Genomic DNA, 20065 nt, shown 5'->3' on the forward strand with positions numbered 1-20065 from the left:
TATTCACGTTTTCTGCCCATTTCTTCACTGGGTTATTTGTTTTTCGGGTGTGGAGTTTGGTGAGCTCTTTATAGATTTTGGATACTAGCCCTTCACCTGATATGTCATTTGCAAATATCCTTTTCCCATTCTGTTGGTTGCCTTTTAGTTTTGTTGGTTGTTTCCTTTGCTGTGCAGAAGCTTTTTGTCTTCATAAGGTCCCAGTAATTCATTTTTGTTTTTAATTCCCTTGTCTTTGGGGATGTGTCGAGTAAGACATTGCTACGGCTGAGGTCAGAGAGGTCTTTTCCTGCTTTCTCCTCTAGGGTTTCGATGGTTTCCTGTCTCACATTCAGGTTCTTTATCCATTTTGAGTTTATTTTTGTGAATGGTGTGAGAAAGTGGTCTAGTTTCAACCTTCTGCATGTTGCTGTCCAGTTCTCCCAGCACCATTTGTTAAAGAGACTGTCTTTTTTCCATTGGATGTTCTTTCCTGCTTTGTCAAAGATGAGTTGGCCATACGTTCGTGGGTCTAGTTCTGGGGTTTCTATTCTATTCCATTGGTCTATGTGTCTGTTTTTGTGCCAATACCATGCTGTCTTGATGATGACAGCTTTGTAGTAGAGGCTAAAGTCTGGGGTTGTGATGCCTCCTGCTTTGGTCTTCTTCTTCAAAATTACTTTGGCTATTCGGGGCCTTTTGTGGTTCCATATGAATTTTAGAATTGCTTGTTCTAGTTTCGAGAAGAATGCTGGTGCAATTTTGATTGGGATTGCATTGAATGTGTAGATAGCTTTGGGTAGTATTGACATTTTGACAATATTTATTCTTCCAATCCATGAGCAGGGAATGTCTTTCCATTTCTTTATATCTTCTTCAATTACCTTCATAAGCTTTCTGTAGTTGTCAGCATACAGATCTTTTACATCTTTGGTTAGATTTATTCCTAGGTATTTTATGCTTCTTGGTGCAACTGTGAATGGGATCAGTTTCTTTATTTGTCTTTCTGTTGCTTCATTGTTAGTGTATAAGAATGCAACTGACTTCTGTACATTGATTTTGTATCCTGCAACTTTGCTGAATTCATGTATCAGTTCTAGCAGACTTTTGGTGGAGTCAATCGGATTTTCCATGCATAATATCATGTCATCTGCAAAAAGCAAAAGCTTGACTTCATCTTTGCCAATTTTGATGCCTTTGATTTCCTTTTGTTGTCTGATTGCTGATGCTAGCACTTCCAACACTATGTTAAACAACAGCGGTGAGAGTGGGCATCCCTGTCATGTTCCTGATCTCAGGGAAAAAGCTCTCAGTTTTTCCCCATTGAGGATGATGTTACTGTGGGCTTTTCATAAATGGCTTTTATGATGTTTAAGTATGTTCCTTCTATCCCGACTTTCTCAAGGGTTTTTATTAAGAAAGCGTGCTGGATTTTGTCAAAGGCCTTTTCTGCATCGATTGACAGGATCATATGGTTCTTATCTTTTCTTTTACTAATGTGATGTATCACGTTGATTGATTTGCGAATGTTGAACCAGCCCTGCATCCCAGGAATGAATCCCACTTGATCATGGTGAATAATTCTTTTTATATGCCATTGAATTCGATTTGCTAGTATCTTATTGACAATTTTTGCATCCATATTCATCAGGGATATTGGCCTGTAGTTCTCTTTTTTTACTGGGTCTCTGTCTGGTTTAGGAATCAAAGTAATACTGGCTTCATAGAATGAGTCTGAAGTTTTCCTTCCCTTTCTATTTCTTGGAATAGCTTGAGAAGGATAGGTATTATCTCTGCTTTAAACGTCTGGTAGAACTCCCCTGGGAAGCCATCTTGTCCTGGACTCTTATTTGTTGGGAGATTTTTGATAACCGATTCAATTTCTTCTCTGGTTATGGGTCTGTTCAAGCTTTCTATTCCCTCCTGATTGAGTTTTGGAAGAGTGTGGGTGTTTAGGAATTTGTCCATTTCTTCCAGGTTGTCCAATTTGTTGGCATATAATTTTTCATAGTATTCCCTGATAATTGTTTGTATCTCTGAGGGATTGGTTGTAATAATTCCATTTTCATTCATGATTTTATCTATTTGGGTCATCTCCCTTTTCTTTTTGAGAAGCCTGGCTAGAGGTTTGTCAATTTTGTTAATTTTTTCAAGAAACCAACTCTTGGTTTCGTTGATCTGCTCTACAGTTTTTTTAGATTCTATATTGTTTATTTCTGCTCTGATCTTTATTATTTCTCTTCTTCTGCTGGGTTTAGGCTGCCTTTGCTGTTCTGCTTCTATTTCCTTTAGGTATGCTGTTACATTTTGTATTTGGGATTTTTCTTGTTTCTTGAGATAGGCCTGGATTGCTATGTATTTTCCTCTCAGGACTGCCTTCGTTGCATCCCAAAGCGTTTGGATTGTTGTATTTTCATTTTCGTTTGTTTCCATATATTTTTAAATTTCTTCTCTAAGTGCCTGGTTGACCCACTCATTCTTTAGTAGGGTGTTCTTTAACATCCATGTTTTGGAGGTTTTCCAGACTTTTTCCTGTGGTTGATTTCAAGCTTCGTAGCATTGTGGTCTGAAAGTATGCATGGTATAATTTCAATTCTTGTATACTTATGAAGGGCTGTTTTGTGACCCAGTATATGATCTATCTTGGAGAATGTTCCATGTGCACTCGAGAAGAAAGTATATTCTGTTGCTTTGGGATGCAGAGTTCTAAATATATCTGTCAAGTCCATCTGATCCAATGTGTCATTCAGGGCCCTTGTTGCTTTATTGAACGTGTGTCTAGATGATCTATCCATTTCTGTGAGTGGAGTGTTAAAGTCCCCTGCAATTACCACATTCTTATCAATAAGGTTGCTTATGTTTATGAGTAATTGTTTTATATATTTGGGGGCTCCTGTATTTGGCGCATAGACATAATTGTTAGCTCTTCCTGATGGATAGACCCTGTAATTATTATATAATGCCCTTCTTCATCTCTTGTTACAACCTTTAATTTAAAGTCTAGCTTTGTCTGATATAAGTATGGCTACTCCGCTCTCTTTTGGCTTCCAGTAGCATGATAAATAGTTCTCCGTCCCTTCACTCTCAATCTAAAGGTGTCCTCAGGTCTAAAATGAGTCTCTTGTAGACAGCAAATAGATGGGTCTTGTTTTTTTTATCCATTCTGATACCCTATGTCTTTTGGTTGGTACATTTAATCCATTTACATTCAGTGTTATTATAGAAAGATACGGGTTTAGAGTCATTGTGATGTCTGTATGATTTATGCTTGTAGTGATGTCTCTGGTACTTTGTCTCACAGGATCCCCCTTATGATCTCTTATAGGGCTGGTTTAGTGGTGACGAATTCCTTCAGTTTTTGTTTGTTTGGGAAGACCTTTATCTCTCCTTCTATTCTAAATGACAGACTTGCTGGATAAAGGATTCTCGGCTGCATATTTTTTCTGTTCAGCACATTGAAGATCTTGTGCCAATCCTTTCTGGCCTGCCAAGTTTCTTTTTTTTTTTTTTTCAACGTTTTTTATTTATTTTTGGGACAGAGAGAGACAGAGCATGAACGGGGGAGGGGCAGAGAGAGAGGGAGACACAGAATTGGAAACAGGCTCCAGGCTCTGAGCCATCAGCCCAGAGCCCGACGCGGGGCTCGAACTCACGCACCGTGAGATCGTGACCTGGCTGAAGTTGGACGCTTAACCGACTGCGCCACCCAGGCGCCCCTGGCCTGCCAAGTTTCAAAAGAGTGATCAGTCACGAGTCTTATAGGTCTCCCTTTATATGATAGGGCACGTTTATCCCTTGCTGCTTCAGAATTTTCTCTTTATCCTTATGTTTTGCCAGTTTCACTATGATATGTTCGTGCAGAAGATCGATTCAAGTTACATCTGAAGGGAGTTCTCTGTGCCTCTTGGATTTCAATGCCTTTTTCCTTCCCCAGTTGAGGGAAGTTCTCAGCTATTATTTCTTCAAGTACCCCTTCAGCACCTTTCCCTCTCTCTTCCTCCTCTGGGATACCAATTATGCGTATATTATTTCTTTATAGTGTATCACTTAGTTCTCTAATTTTCCCCTCATACTCCTGGATTTTTTTATCTCTCTTTCTCTCAGCTTCCTATGCAAGAATTATACATTAAAATACTTAGAGTTATTAACATTGTTTTTGGCAATTATTCTTAACTGTTTTCAGGAAACAAAATTTATTCTTTGAACTGTATTGTATTATTTATCTAAGATTTAGATTATTACAATATTAAAGAAAAGTCCATTAAGTAGTGCACTTAGAAATGTACAAATATAAAATAAAACAGAATCTAGGGCTTGTAGATTTTATATACTTAATGTTGATATATTTTAATTGATTGATTTTTATACCAAAGAATAAATAACCTTGATTTTTCATTAGCATAATCAACCATTTTTTATTCCTTCAGTTTACATAAATTTCCTAGTACATTTCATTTTTATAAGTAATTATGACTTATGTTGACAATAAAAGTAAAAATAAGATATTCTTAAAGAGAGCTTTTTGTGTGTGAAGCACTGTAAAGTGTTTTAATATATTTGAACTCATGTCTTTTTAACTTCCTTTATGTGGTAGATGTCTATTATATGGAATTATAATAAAAATGGACTCACTGCTTTTATTTACGGTTTGTATTAAAAATAAGAGCACATGAAACCAATATGACACTGTATGTTAAGTAACTGGTATTTAAATAAAAACTTAAGGAAAATGGTAATTTCCCCTCCTTGGCTCTCCAGTATGTGAAATGTAGAATTCATAGTACTCTGTTGAAGAGGGTTTCTTTAAAACTGACTTCATTCCATTTGTCTGAAAAATATAATTTATTTTTAGACGTTCCCATGGTGTGAAGTTTTTTAGCAGTTGCAGCATGAATGAATTTAACCGTATGGTTTCACAGCCTGAATTTGAATGTCTTCAGAATCAAATAGTTTCAGAATTGTCTTACCAAGATAAAAATACACTCTGTGGCAATGGTATTTTGGAACCGCCTGAGGAATGTGATTGTGGTCGTTCACAGGTTAGTGACAAACATGAATTGCTTATCTAAAGATTTTTCTTTGGGGGAGCCTGGGTGGCTCAGTTGGTTATGCGCCTAACTGTGGCTCTGGGTCATGGTTTTGTGGTTCGTGGGTTCAGGCCATGTTGGGCTCTGTGCTGGCAGCTCTCCGAGCCTGGAGCCTGCTTTGGATTCTGTGTCTTGCTGTCTCCCTCTTCCCCTCCCCTGATCGTGCTGTCTGTCTCTCTCTCAAAAATAAACATTAATTTTTTTAAAATAAAGATTTTTCTTTGTGTTTCTTGTGTAGACTTATAGATGTGATATAAAAAAGAAAGATTTTTTTTTTTCTCAAAAGCTCCACCATTTATCAGAAATCTAAGGGAGATATGGGGCATGTGATAACTGACTCATCTTGAATTTAAAGCATTTGAAGAGTTTAAGTAGCAGGTAAGTGTAGCATGGATTAAAGAGGTAGATTTTCAGGGTGCCTGGATGGCTAAGTTGGTTAAATTGCCATTTGGCTCAGGTCATGAAATTCGCACAGTTGGTGGTTTCGACCCCGGCATTGGACTCTGTGCTGACAGCTAGAGCCTAGAGCCTGCTTTGGATTCTGTGTCTCTGTCTCTGTCTGCGCCTCCCCTGCTCACGCTCTGTCTCTCTCTCAAAAATAAATAAACATTAAAAAATTTAAAAAAAAAAACCAGAGGAGGTAGAGTTTCTTCATTGTGTAACCATTAATGGTAATATCTACCTTTCTGTATCACAAACAATGTTAACAACAGTTCTATAATTATCACCTCAATCATCTCTCCTGAATTCCTCCAAAGTGACTGCATTGGTTCACTAAGTTATTAAATGTGTGTTGTTGTTTACCTCCTCATCTCCTAATTGCTGTTCCTGCATTTGTGAAATCTTCATTTATTTTAACTTTTGACTTCACAGAATTTAATTAATAATGTCTTGATGTGTTGTTCTATTTAGCTTTTTGCTATTTTTTTTTTTTAGTTGTGCTTGGTAAGATAAGTAATCATTGAATTTTGTTGTGACTGCTTTCATATACTTATAAATGGAGATAATTTTGAATATTTCACATTTGGTTGAGAAGATGTAAACTAACTGGAACAAAATTCTGTATACTTGATTGCATTATAATTTTTAAGTGAATGTCTCACATCTGCATTTTTATTGGTTTTGTTTGCCTGAATTCTCAGTACTTAAGAAATAATGTTGGTACCTTCAACTGTAGAGTTGGATTTGCCTAATTCTCACTATAATTTACTTAATTCATGCTTTATATATTTTGTAGCTTTTTATATGGTGCAAACATATTTACAATTTTTATATCTTCCTAGAAATTTAACATTTTGCCTTTAAATAAATACTGAATCTGTTTATCTCTCATGTTTCTTTTGGTTTTAAAGTCTATCTGGTCTGGCATACATCTGTATCTGTACACATGATAACTTTCTTTAATTGGTATTTCCCTGATAATTTTCTATTTACATTTAGTTTTTCTGTACTATTAAGTTCAATATCTATGTTTGGTTTTAATTTATTATTCACTCTGTCTTTGATTTATAAGATTATCCCCTTAAACGTGATTATTACTTTTTGAGTATTATTTTAATTAACTAAAGTCCATAATTTGTTCATATTTCCTTTGTTTTTACCTAATGGCATCTTTCTGTCCCAGAATCTCCTCCAGGATACCTCACTACATGTAGCTATTATTACTTCTTACATATTATTTATAACTTTACTTGTCTCAAAATGTTTATGTTTTCTGTGTTCACTTTGCCACATTTGTTTTTCAGTTGAATTTTTATTATTTCTTTTGGTCTATGTGTTTTGTTTTTCTTTCTTCCACTATTTCTTCTAGTGATTCAGTGGATATATATTTTCAATTTCCCTTTAGTGATTATATTTGCATTTTTAACCATATATATGTAATGTTTAACCATATATAGACCACATTACCCCAAAATAACAGGATTTACAACTGTTAGAAAAAGCTCACTGACCCAGTCAAAAGAGGGACACTGGAAACTCGGAGCACAGTGAGGCAAGGCTTTAATCAATGTTCTTGCAACAGCGGGTGTCTGATGGACAGGCACACTCAGAGCAGTTACAGCAGACAATTTATCTGCTAGCATGCATGTCCCTCCCCTGGCTCCTCATTGGCTGAGTACTACAGAGATTACAGCCTTACCTGGATGTCCCTATGCCCACATAAGGCAAAAAGTAGTCTGATTGGAACAAATGTACATTCCCTGAGGTGATAGAGACTTTCCATCTCTCCTTTGTTCTTTGGTGCATGCTCATTGCAAAGTCTGAAAAGAAATAAGCCAGCGAAATGGAGAATGGAAGAACCAGGAAGTGAGGTGTCTGAAGTTTTGGGACTCCATTATGGTGTGTGTGTGTGTGTGTGTGTGTGTGTGTGTGTGTGTGTGTCGGGGGAGGGGAGGGGGTTCATATATATTTCTAATAGGTTAAACCTACTGTTAACTAGTCAGCACAGCTTTTATTTGGCATTTCTGAAAATGAATCATCTCACTTCCCACAACAACCCAATAACTTACATGACATTTTTACAAAATATTTAATTTGTCATCTTTATTACTCCAGAGATTGTATTCAGAAAACAGTTGCTTTATTTACCCTTCCAGTCCTTTTATTTATTAAGGGTTTTTTTGCATGTGAAAGTTTGTTTCGGAAATAATATCCTTTTGAATTATATCCTATTCCTTAAAATATACTTTAGGACTGTTCTCTTGATAGGACAATTCACTGCCCACTTTTGTTTATCAAAAAAAATTATGTCATACTCACCATTTCATTGTGATATATAATACACATGAAATATGAATGAAGGGTGTAACAAACAGATACTTAACACACACCTGAATAATTTGCATTCAGTTCAAAACAAATCTTACCTCTGCCAAAGGAGTTCTTTGTATGTCTCTTCCCAATCAGATGCCCCTTCCTTCCAATCATCATTTACAATTTCACTGCTTTACTACTCTTCAACACAGTTTTACTTCTATTTTTGCATCCTTACACAATATACTTTGGTTGACTGTTTTCTACCTTTGCATAGCAACCATATGGCTTATATCATTTTGTCACTTGGCCTTTTACTCAATATTACACTTGCAAAGGTCATCTGTTTTTGAATATAGCTTAGTCCAATTGTTTTCATTGCTTTTAGTATTTTATTGATATTATAGTTTGTTCTACGTCAATGAAAATGTAAGTTTATTTCAATTTTTTACTATTAAGATTCATGCAGTTGTGTCTTTCCTGGCACATGTCTTCTGCTGCACATGTGCCTGCATTGTTCTAGCCTATGCATCAGTAGGTGAATGTGCTATGTCCTGAGCTATTTATATGTATATTTCTTTGAATTGAGGGTATCTGACTTTGGGTTTTATTCTTGAGTGGTCTGTGCATATCTTTCATACAGTTTTTGGTTATTTCATCAGCATTCACTTCTGTAAATTATCAGCAATTTATCATCAATGTGGTAGAAGGCTCAGAGGTACACTGTTTCTCCAGTAAACTACATTTTCTGGGCATGAGATGAGTCTTGTTGGCAAGACCCCCGTGATCAAGTGGTTCAGGTGAAGCAGTAGGTGGGCTGGTGATATCTGTTTCTTATGGGTGAACAGCTTCCTGTTTGTGGAGTTTACCAGTGTCAGGGGCCAGTCTGTTTTTAGTGGAACTTTTGGGGATTTTCCCACCCAATCAGATTGTATTGTTGTTACATTGGATTATTTCATAAAGAACTTTTAATGGGAATATCAGAATCATACATTTTCTTTACATAACTATGGGATAAAGTTCTTTAGTTCCAATGTGCCAGTGAATATCAAAGGAAATTCAGGGCCAGTGGATGAAATCCGCTGTGTGCTGGTCTGAGATGCCTGCAATTGCATGGGGTCCTAATCAGACATAGTGCTCAAGGGCTCTTCTCCCCTACCCCCCATTATCCTTGATTGCCTTCTGTGATCTTGTTGCTGAACTCCACCTACCCCAACGAAACTTAGCTGCTTTTTTTGGTGGCTTATATACTAGCATATCAAGAATATTATTTGGGGGGCGCCTGGGTGGCTCAGTCGGTTAAGGATCCTACTTCAGCTCAGGTCATGATCTCACAGTTCGTGGGCTCGAGCCCCACGTCAGGCTCTGTGCTCCAGCTCAGAGCCTGGAGCCTGCCTCGGTTTCTGTGTTTCCCTCTCTCTTTCTACCCCTCTCCCACTTGTGCTCTATCTCTTAAAAATAAATAAATGTTAAAAAAAATTTAAAAATGAATATTATTTGGATTATAAAGTCTATCTGTAGTCATATATGTTTAAATATTAAATATCATGCAGCACACACACAAAATAGTTTTTCAGTGCAGGCCACATAAAAATGTTATGATTGTGGCAGAGTGTCTACATACTTGATAGTATTTCACATTTTTCAAGAATTAATATAATCCAGAGAAGGCCCATCACTGTGGGAACCCAGAGCAGTAAAGCTGTGATCTCTAAGCATTGTCTGATGAAATTAAAACGAATTTGGTCCCACAATAGTATAAAAAGTATTAGTTATACCCATTACTATATGCCAAAGGTCATTCATGGAAAAATATTTTAATTATGGTTAATTTGTTGTTCACTCTGGGAACAATGGTGTTTACTTCTTGTTTATCTTAGTAGTATAATGCAAGCTTCTAATTATCCATGACTTCCCCCAGTCCCAGACAGTACTTCTTTATTTTTCCCTTGTGTGCAACATTTTACAACTTTGAAATACTTTAGGAGTATAGGTCGTTCTTAGTTGATCCAATCATTACAGAAACTATGAATGTGTGTCATATCTGAGAACCAAGAAAAAATTTATCAAGTGATAAAAACTAATGCAAGAACAAAAATACATAAAAGGCATAAAAAAACCAATAGCCAGGTTAGTTCCAGTCTTTAATAAGCACAAACATACATTTGCAGAATGTATGTCTTACCTGTGCATACTTTCAATCTATTTAAAAAATAAGTTATGATTTTTTAAAATATAGTAATAGATTTACAACAAAATCCAACAGATACTGCAGTGAGTTCTATATACCCACCCCACCCTCTACCCCAAATCCAGCATACAGTTTTTCTATTATAAGCATCTTATTGTTGTACATTTCTTATAGTGGATCAGCCAGTATTTATACATTGTAATTAACTAAATTCAATAGTCTACATTAAGGTTCACTTTTTGTGTTAGACAATTCTGAGGATTTTGATAAAATTTATAATGACCTGTATTCGCTATTATAGCATCACACAGAATAGTTTCACCACCGTAAAAACTCCCCTGTGCTTCACTTATGCTATCCTCTTTCCCTTCTCCTTAACTTTTTTTTCTCTGATCCATTTTGAGTTGATTTTTGCAGAAAAGATAAAAGTCTATATGTCTAAATTCTTTTTTTTTTTTTTTGCATATCCACATTTAGTTACTCCAGCAACATCTACAAAAGATCATTCCCTATTCAATTGCCTTTGTTCTGCTTTTTTTTTTCTTTAGTTAAGGTGGGAGTGATACTTCCAGACTCTTTATATGTCACAGCTGAAACCAGAAATCCCTGAATTGCTCCTGTCTCTTTTTCACAGGTTAGCACCTTTAGATCTGGAATGCTCCCTTTGTTTTGGGAGTTAGCGGCTTTCAGACCCTGCTGATAAAATTCTCTGTCCTCTTTGGAGCCTCAAGCTGCCAGCTTTCAACCTCTCCTCTCCATGGTCTAATCCCCTCCTTAGGGAAGAATGTTTCCTAAGGTAGTCAGTTGGAACCATCACTTGCACGAAACATGTGGAGTCAGCAATTGCATGGCCTTAGAGTGTGTGCCTTCTAAAAATGTGTAGTCCTAGGTGGCTTGCCTGCTCTACCCTAGTGCCACCCTTGATAACCATAATCCATCATTTTCCCCAGTGATTCTTTTCTGCTGGTGTTCCTGCCCTTAATATCCTGCCATATTGAATAGGGGTCACCTCCATGATGATTAGGATCTATGGAAATGATGGTATGTTACTTTTATGGATAAGCCAGAAAGAATAGTTGTAGCAACTGCATTTTGTAACATATAGAGCAGACACATGGAAATGTTCACGTGTATTCCTCAAAATATATTTGGAATTTTTTCAGCAGTTTGTTTATATATGCAATGCACCTGTAATTTTGCCTTACATGGTAAAAGGGTCTTTGAAGATATGATCAAGTTAGGGACTTTGAGAGTGTTAGGTATTCTATATTATCTGAGCAGGTCCAATGTAATAATGACAGGGGGCAGGTCAGAGTCAGAGGACACGTGAAAATGATATTTGGAGATGTACTGTGATTTTGAAGATGAAGATTCCATTAACCAAAGAATGCAGGTGGCCTCTAGAAGCTGTAAAAGGTAGGGAAATGGATTTTCTCAAGAGTTCCCAAGGAATGCACAGCTTTCAACATTTCAATTTTAGTCCAGGTAAGACACCTTTTGGACTTTCGACTTCCGGAACTATAAAATAAGGCATGTATTATTTAAGCCATTAAGCATGGTAAATTTTTTTGATAGGAGAAATAGGAAATGAGTACAAAAGTAAACCAATTATGTATTTCTTTTGATAGGCAAACTTTTGAATATGTTTAACCATTTGCTGCCAAGCAGCCTGCAGTTTTCTGAAGAGAAAAATAATTTGGCTATACTAGCAAGCCTAGATCCAATACATTGGCCTATTTTGGGAGAAATCATTGTTGCCAAGACATTTGTAGGAATCTCAGCAGCATTTTGCTAATGTGAGGTTGGGGTCCAGTTCTTAGGAAACTGAAAGGCAGGATTATTAATGTAAGAGAAACATAAATGCCAGAAGGGATATGTTGGAGGTAATCTTAGAATATCTGAAGTATTTAAAGAAATAGCTAATAGAGGGCACCTGGCTGGCTCAGTTGGTGGAATGTGACTCTTGATTACAGGGTTGTGAGTTCAAGCCCCACGTTGGGTATAGAGATTACTTAAAAATAAAATCTTTAAAAAAGAAACCACCAAGAAGAAACTGCTAAAAAAAAAAAAAAAACAGCTAATGGTTTTCAAGAAGGTCAGTGAATTGACCTTCAAGAAGGTCTTGACCTTCAAGAACTCTTGACCTTCAAGAAGGTCAGTGAATTGATAGATCTAGCAATCAGAGTAGTAGCTATGGGCCTGAGGAGAGTACACAAGAAAGTTTTGTTTTCCCTTAGGTAGTAAATGCAGATCTCCAGAGTTTATAAAATGTAGCTGGCTAAGAGGAACCATATCTGTGCTCAAAAGTTTATCTGGGCAGAAGCTGTCTAACTCTATAGTTAACAAGTCTCAGCTTATGGTTTCCTAATAGAATGGGTATCCAACCTTTAGGTTAAAGGAATTGGTGATAGTCTGGGACAAGATCATCAAAGCATTCTGAATTGGCAAGGCCAGGTCATGTGTCTTGTGAGTGAGAGCCAAGAGTTTAATTGACTCTCCTCCCACCCTTGACCTCTGAGACTAAGATGTTTCTTCTCTACCTGTTGGGGTTGTTCTCCTATTCCATGGCCAAGTGATCAGTATGACTAGTGTCTGCAGCACCACTTTACCCTTTTCCCATCCTTACCATAGCAAACCAAACCATTTGGCTACATTCATCTTTAGTTAGTTCAGCAGTTTATTTCTTATATATCTTTGCCATCTTAGAACATCTCGCATCCACTGATACATGAACCATAGCAGGATCACCTTGGGAGTTTTGACCTCGTGGCAATGATCATTTTTATTCATTATCACCTTGATTCTGTGAAGAAATATGGCAGTAAAAAGGGGACCGTGTTAGTGTCTACCACTCTTTGACTCTTATTTGCTACCCTCTTGTCTCAGTAGCCTCGTGTGTTGGGGATAGACACAGAGGGAATAAAAGAAAAATACGACGTTTAGTTACGTGTTACGGTTCTTTTATAGTCAGTTTGGACTTCCTCTCCATCTGTCCCCTTCAAGGAAATTACCGTATTTAAAGCCTCTACTGCCTGTCTTGAGTGTGTGTTCCACTGGGAGCTAACTCTTGGTTGTGAACTTACCTTTTCAAATTTCTCCTTTAAGAATACATTTTGGGGGTGCCTGAGAGGCTCAGTCAGCTAATCATCCAACTCTTGATTTTGACTCAGGTCATTATATCATGGTTCATGAGACTGAGCCCCACATCAGGCTGTGCACTGACAGCATGGAGCCTGCTTGAGATTCTCTCTCCCTCTCTCTCTCTGCCTCTTGTGCTGTCTCTGTGTCTCTCCCAACAACAGACCATCAAATTCCTCATTAGACTTTCTATGGCCTAACATCCAGATCTACATGGCCATGAACTATTGGTTGTCTTATTTTTTTGCCCTTGGCTTGCAGGGAATTTTGTCTATCTTTTGCCATAGTGTTTACTTGGGGTACTTTATATCCCAGTTACTGAATAGTTTTTTAGAGATTATTCCTGGGACAGAAGAGGCAATTCAGTTGTCTCTGAACTGATTATTTGATTTGCTTGCCTATTTCATCATCTGGGCACTCTTAATCTTTATTGGAAACCTAGGCTGGAGTCACAGTGAAGCAAAAGGAAGTGGTGGCTTGCCCCACTGGGTTTCAAGGACATCTAAATAGGAATTTATCTTGGGTAGGCCACTGTTTTATTATAGCTATACAGACTATTAAAAACATGACAACAGACCCAAAGTGGAGTCACTTTGGCTAATCCCCATGCTACCACACCAAGACTTCATTACGGTTTTGTCTTTGCTCTCACAGAAATAGAATCCTCAATCAGTCTATCAGGAATCACCTTATCAGCACAAGTTATTTGCCTGATAGACCCCTGCTATCCCCTAAAGGAACGGAATTTTGTAATAATAAACATGCTTTTCTGCCAGTATAATTACCTTGTTCCCACTCCCTTCTGCCTATAAAAGTTTTTCATTCTGTATACAAATGGAATCTCCTCAAATCTTTCTTTTGCTAGATTGAATGCTGCCCAGTTTGAATGGAGTTTTGCTAAGAATTTATCTTAAAAATTTTAATGTGCCTCAATTTATCTTTTAACAGGACCTACTGCAGTAAGCTACAATAAGTCTTTACATTCTATCCCTCCATCTTCATATCATTAACTAGAGTGGTCACTGACCAGTGGTGCTTAGAGCATGAAGTTGATTCTTAAGTGACCAAATGACTTCCTAGCCTTCAAATCTGGAAAAACCTGCATTGATCCCTAAAGTGTTAGTCAGATGATCCTAGTTTTTAGGATTTCATTAGGCTTTTGACTAAATATATCTCTAATTTCTTCCCTCTGATACATTGTAAGAATATATCTCAGTAAATTATACAGTGACTAACTGTTCTTGCTCACCAGGGATTTTTCTGTCTATAGTAATGGCCACCAACAGAAGAGAAGTAGTTTTATTTTCTTGATATAGTGTAGCTGAGTGAATACAACCACAATAATCTTTCCTTGGTATTACAAGACCACCAACCTCCACTGATGGAACTCATCAGGACTCTCAACAATGGTGGTCAAAGACCATTTGTACCCATTATCAATGAAGACTTCAGCAACCAAGTCAGCTCCAAACCTGGACAGATGATCCTTAGAACCCATCTATCTTTGTATTCATAAAAGCATTGTGACTTTGTCTTTCATTTCAGCACAAGGACTTAGGATGTGTCTAGGTAGTCCTCATTATATTTGTTTATATTGTTTTCCTTCTGGTTTACTGAGTTTTGTTTTTTAATTCTACTTATGTTATATTTAATTAGATGTGGATAAAAGAAGTATTAGGACATTGACATTACCACAGACAGTTCTCTCATAACTCCACTGACTTGGAGGAGTCTAAGTCAATCCCATTAGTATCTGAAACTTCTAATTCTCTCACATTATTTTTGCCCACTACTGAACTTCACATAAGTGAAATAATAGAGTATGGATCCTTTTCAATTCTAGATTTTTTGCCTATAATTTTGATATTCAACTGCATGATTAAATGTATCTGTAGTTCATTGGTATTTACTGTGGAGTAGTATTTCTTTGTATGAATATGACATAGTTTGTGGATTCATGCAATTTTTTTAATTTATTTTGAGTGGGGGGAGGGGCAACGAGAGAGGGAGAAAGATCTCAAGCAGGCTCTGCACTGTCAGTGCAGAGTCCAAAGCAGGGCTTAAACGCACAAACTGTGAGATTGTGACCCGAGCCAAAACCAAGAGTCAGACTTTCAACTGATTGAGCCACCCAGGCACCCCGATTCATGCAATTATTAATGACCTTTTAGGTTGTTTTTGTTTTTGAGTATTCTGAAAAATGCTTCTAAAGAATATTCATGTCTTTTTTAGACATAAGTTTTCACATATCTTGGGTAAATTTCTAAGAATAGAATTATTGGGTCACATGTTAATTATACTATTAAATGTGTAAAAAGGCATCAAACTGCATTTTAAAGTTCTCACAGTATTTTACATTTCAACCATCTATGTATGAGAGTGGCAGTTGTTCCTTATTCTTACCAACTTTTGTTATTTCCAGTCTCTTATATTTTAGTCATTTCAAGGTGTATTTCATTGCAGTTTTAATTTTATCTTTGTGATGACTAATTTGTATTGGACTGTGTCTTATATGATTATGAGACATTCAAATGTCTCTTTTGAATGTTCACATATTTTACATATTTTAATGTTTTTTTTTTTATCATGTATAAAAATTCTTAATATAAACTTCATGCAAATATTTTGCCAGATTATCTCCCCAGTATGTGGCTTGGCTCTGTATTTTGTGTCCTATCCGACCCAAAGTTGTGAAGCTTTCTCATAAGTGTTGTAGAAGTTTACTGATTTTAGCTTTTATGTATATGCCTGTGATCCATTTTGAGTAATTTTTGTAAGTTAAGTATTAGGGCATATTTTTCTCTCTCTGTATATATCTAATTGCTCTAACCCCATTTATTGGGAAACGATCTTCTCTTCCCATGGAATTACCATGGTACCTTTATTGAAAAACAGTTCATCACCTACTTTGTGTTCCATCGATCCATATATCTCCCCTTAAACTAATACCAGCTATTCTTACCCTAATTCACAAAATCAGGTAAATTGTGTCTTCATATTTTATACTTTTTTCTGAATATGGATTTGGTGATTTTTAGGTTTTTGCATTTCTATGTGAAATTTGGAATCAAATTTTCCACTTTTACCACACCCCCTAAAAAATAAAAAAACATTGCAGAAATTTTGATTGGGGTTTTTTGAATCTATACATGAATTTGTGGGGAACAACCATATTCATGATGTGATTTGCAAGCCATGAACCTGGTATATTGTTCCATTTATTTAGATGTCTCTAAATTAAAGCATAAATATCTCATATTTCTGAATGTTATTAATTGTGTACATTTTAAAAATCTCTATTTCCAGTGCCCTTCACAGGCACATAGACATAGAATTAAATCATGGAAGTTGTTGATTCCTCCAATAACCATGTGTCCCAGGTGAATATGACTGGGACGTGTCCCATATGAATATGACTGATTCATATTTTGGAAAATTACTGCAAAATGTTTAAATCAAAATTGTCAAATAATCCCAGTGAACGTATGAAAAAGAATATACTTTTGGAGTTTATTCCAGAAATAGAGAAGCATTTCAATACTTTTCAACATATATCAAAATTAATAAAGAGATAAAAAATTATGATATTAAGTACTGAAGAGACATTTGATAAAAGTTGGGAAAACTAGGAGTTAAAAAAGTCCTTTTGATTTCTCTAAATTATCAATTGCAAACTACAGTTACCTATTTTAAAAAGGTCTCACATTCAGTCCCATAGTGGGATTCCATTTTTAAAAAGTGTTTTTTTTTTTTTTTTTTTTTATGTATGTTTATTTTCGAAGGAGAGGGAGGGACGGAGCATGAGCAAGGGAAGAGCAGAGAGAAAGGGAGACACAGAATCTGAAGCAGGCTCCAGGCTCTGAGCTGTCAGCACAGAGTCTGATGTGGGGCTCGAACTCACAAACTGTGAGATCATGACCTGAGCCGAAGTTGGACGCTTAAATAGCTGAGCCACCCGGGCGCCCCATGGGATTGCATTTTTAAACTACAGTTCATTGAACATTTATTTGTAAGCCCAGGAAGAGTTAAGATGGTGGAGTAGTAAGAGGACCCTAGAACATAGCTAGATCAATACCAAATCATTTTGAAGACCTAGGATATCAATCTGAGGATTAAGAGAACAATTTGCACAATTAGAGGGGGAGACGTGACAAATACAAGGGGCAGATACGTGAATTGGGGAAAAGAAAAGCCACAATGCCACAGAGGGGATGGAGCCTTTTTTGTAGAGAGAAGACAGTGAAGGAGAAAGGGGGAGAGAGAGCAGCATGTTGGGTTCATTGCAAGAAAAACACTCCTCCAAAACCATTGACTGGGAAGTCAAGAGGAACTGACTATTGTAAGTTTTTGCAAACAGTGGAGCTCAAATTCTGAGGTTTTAGAAATCCCTGCCATTCACCAGAGTGGAGATGGGCAGGCAGTGGTGCTCCTGGGGAGGAGGGCAGAGGCCTGGGAGTGGAATGTGGACAGCACTGTGTGGGGATCCCCTGGGTCACACTGGGAGAGAACGTTCCCCTTCCTGGAGTACATTTGGAAGAGGGTATATTGCATCTCCAAGGACAAAAGACATAGCGGGTACATTGAGCAGCCGTTCAACAGCAAGGGATAGAGGTGCATGCAGAGGGCAGGAAAACTGGTTGCACCTTGTTGCTGTGCTTTACCATGAATTCCAGGTACCTGTGCGGTGGTGAAACTGCACAGGCGCCAAGTGCAGCACTGTGAGGCTCTCCTCTGGAGGAGGGGAGTGGGTTCACACTTCCGGATCCTTTAAGATTTGGAGTTTTGAATCCCAGCTGTGTGCCAAAGATAAAACACAGGAGAATTGTGGCACCAGGTATGAGGGCAGGGATCTGATGGAAACCTGGGACACAGGAAGGGGGATTGTTCACTTCTCTCTGAGGGCTTCCGTCTGGGGATAAGAAAGCAGGGCGATACCATCTTCCCCACTTGGACTTCAGTGAGCAACACAGTGCCCCCGGTATAGGCTGGAACCTCTTGTACCAAACCCTGCATCCTGCACCCTGCACCCTGCAGGGGAATCTTTACTAAGGCAGATCTGACTGTGACCCAAAGCAGGGCCTCTCCCCCAGAGGAACAACACAGGGACCCCTTATGCAGCAAGACTACTTACTGATCATAGAGTGCTCCAAAGCATCAGATTCAGTTTTGGTGGAAATATGACTAAGCTTGCTTCTTTTCTTTTTCTTTGTTTTTTTTTGCAATCAGTCTTATAGTTTTTGGTTCATTCGTTTATTTTCATTTCCTTCCTTTCTTTCGTTCTTTCTCTCTTTTTTTTGGAATCAGGTTTATAGTTCTTTTTTATCATTTTTTTTTTTGGCTCTTTTTCCTTCTCTCTCTCTCTCTCTCTCTCTGTTTGGAAGGGGGAATCAGGCTTTTTTAAAATTAGGCTTATTTTGGGGTGCCTGGGCGGTTAGTCAGTTGAGCAACCGACTTCAGCTCAGGTCATGATCTTGCAGTTCGTGGGTTCAAGACCCTCGTCGGGCTCTCTGCTGATGGCTCCGAGCCTGGAGCCTGCCTTGGATTCTGTGTCTCCCTTTCTCTGCCCCTTCCCTGCTCATGCTCTGTCTTTCTCTGTCTCTCAAAAGTGAATAAAGTTAAAAAACTTAAAAAATTAGGCTTATTTTACCAAACAAATCAAAGCATACCTGGGTAAAGGTCCGAACGCTCCCCAGTGCAAGCAAGGAGGAACTCTGCATAGGACTGACCTGTGGGAAAGACCAGCCAAAACACAACACAGTGCACACAGCATACACCAGAAACACTTCCTGAAGCTCCAAGCCATGGACAGTGTATGACCTCTTCATATAGCATTACTCTCAGGAACAGGGAACACAACAAGTTCTCATAACTTGCAAAAGACAGAAACCTAGGCAAAAATGGCAAGATGGAGGAATATTCCCCAAAAGAAAGATCAAGAAGAAATCACAGCCAGGGATTTGCTCAAAACAGATATAAGGAATATATATGACAAGAATTTAGAACAAAAGTCTTAAGAATACTAGCTGGTCTTGAAAAAAGCATAGAAGACACCAGAGACATCCTTGCTTCAGAGATAAAAGGCTGAAAAACTAGTCAGGCTGCAATAAAAATGCTGTAAGTGGGATGCAAAACCAACTTGAGTTAATCACAACGGGAGAAGCAGAGGAAGGAATAGGTTATATAGAAGATAAAATTATGGAAAATAATGAAGCTGAAAAGAGGAAGGGAAGAAAACATCACACATACAGGCTTAGGGAACTCAGCTATTCCATAAAGTGCAATAATATCCATATCATAGCAACCCAGAAGAAGAGTGGGAAAAGGGGGAAGGAGGAGGTTTATTTGAACAAATTATACTGAGAACTTTCCTAATCTGGGGAAGGAACAGGCATTCAAGTCCAAGAGGCACAGCAAACTCCCCTCAAAATCAACAAAATCAAGTCAGCACCAAGATATACCTTAGTGAAACTTGCAAAGATAGAGAATTCTGTAAACAGTTAGGGACAAAAGTTCCTTAAACTACAAAGTTAGACACATAAGGTTAGCAGCAGACCTGTCCACAGAAACTTGGCAGGCCAGAAGAAAGTTTCATGACATATTCAACATGCTTAATGGGAAATAATGCAGCCAAGAATACTTTATTCAGCAAGGCTCTCATTCAAAATAGAAGGAGAGATAAAGAATTTTCAAGACAAGCAAAAACTAAAGGAGTTCGTGAACACTAAACCAGCTCCACAAGAAATATTAAATGGGACCCTTTGGGAGAGAAAGAAATACCAAAATCACCAAAAATAGAAATGAACAATCTACATGAACAGCAACTTTACAGGTAATAAATGACACTAAATTCATATCTATCAATAGTTACTCTGACTGTAAAAGAACTAAGTGCTCCATGAAAGAAATTGAAGAAGAC

The 20065-nt window shown here is 37.5% G+C and overlaps 1 protein-coding gene across 4 annotated transcripts in view; it reads left to right on the forward strand.

The window, feature by feature from the left end:
- The window catches only part of LOC112858929 (A disintegrin and metallopeptidase domain 3-like), a 115854-nt gene that overhangs the window by 60705 nt on the left and 35084 nt on the right, over positions 1-20065 (forward strand). For all 4 annotated transcript variants that reach the window (XM_086703638.1, XM_086703639.1, XM_086703640.1 and 1 more), the window contains one exon: positions 4832-5018. In XM_086703638.1, coding sequence (XP_086559764.1) covers positions 4832-5018 — 187 coding nt within the window. The remainder of the gene's footprint in view (positions 1-4831; positions 5019-20065) is intronic.

The sequence above is a fragment of the Puma concolor genome, chromosome B1, assembly GCF_028749965.1.
Source record: "Puma concolor isolate L17-30 chromosome B1, mPumCon1.1.hap2, whole genome shotgun sequence".
In the NCBI taxonomy this organism is placed as follows: domain Eukaryota; kingdom Metazoa; phylum Chordata; class Mammalia; order Carnivora; family Felidae; genus Puma; species Puma concolor.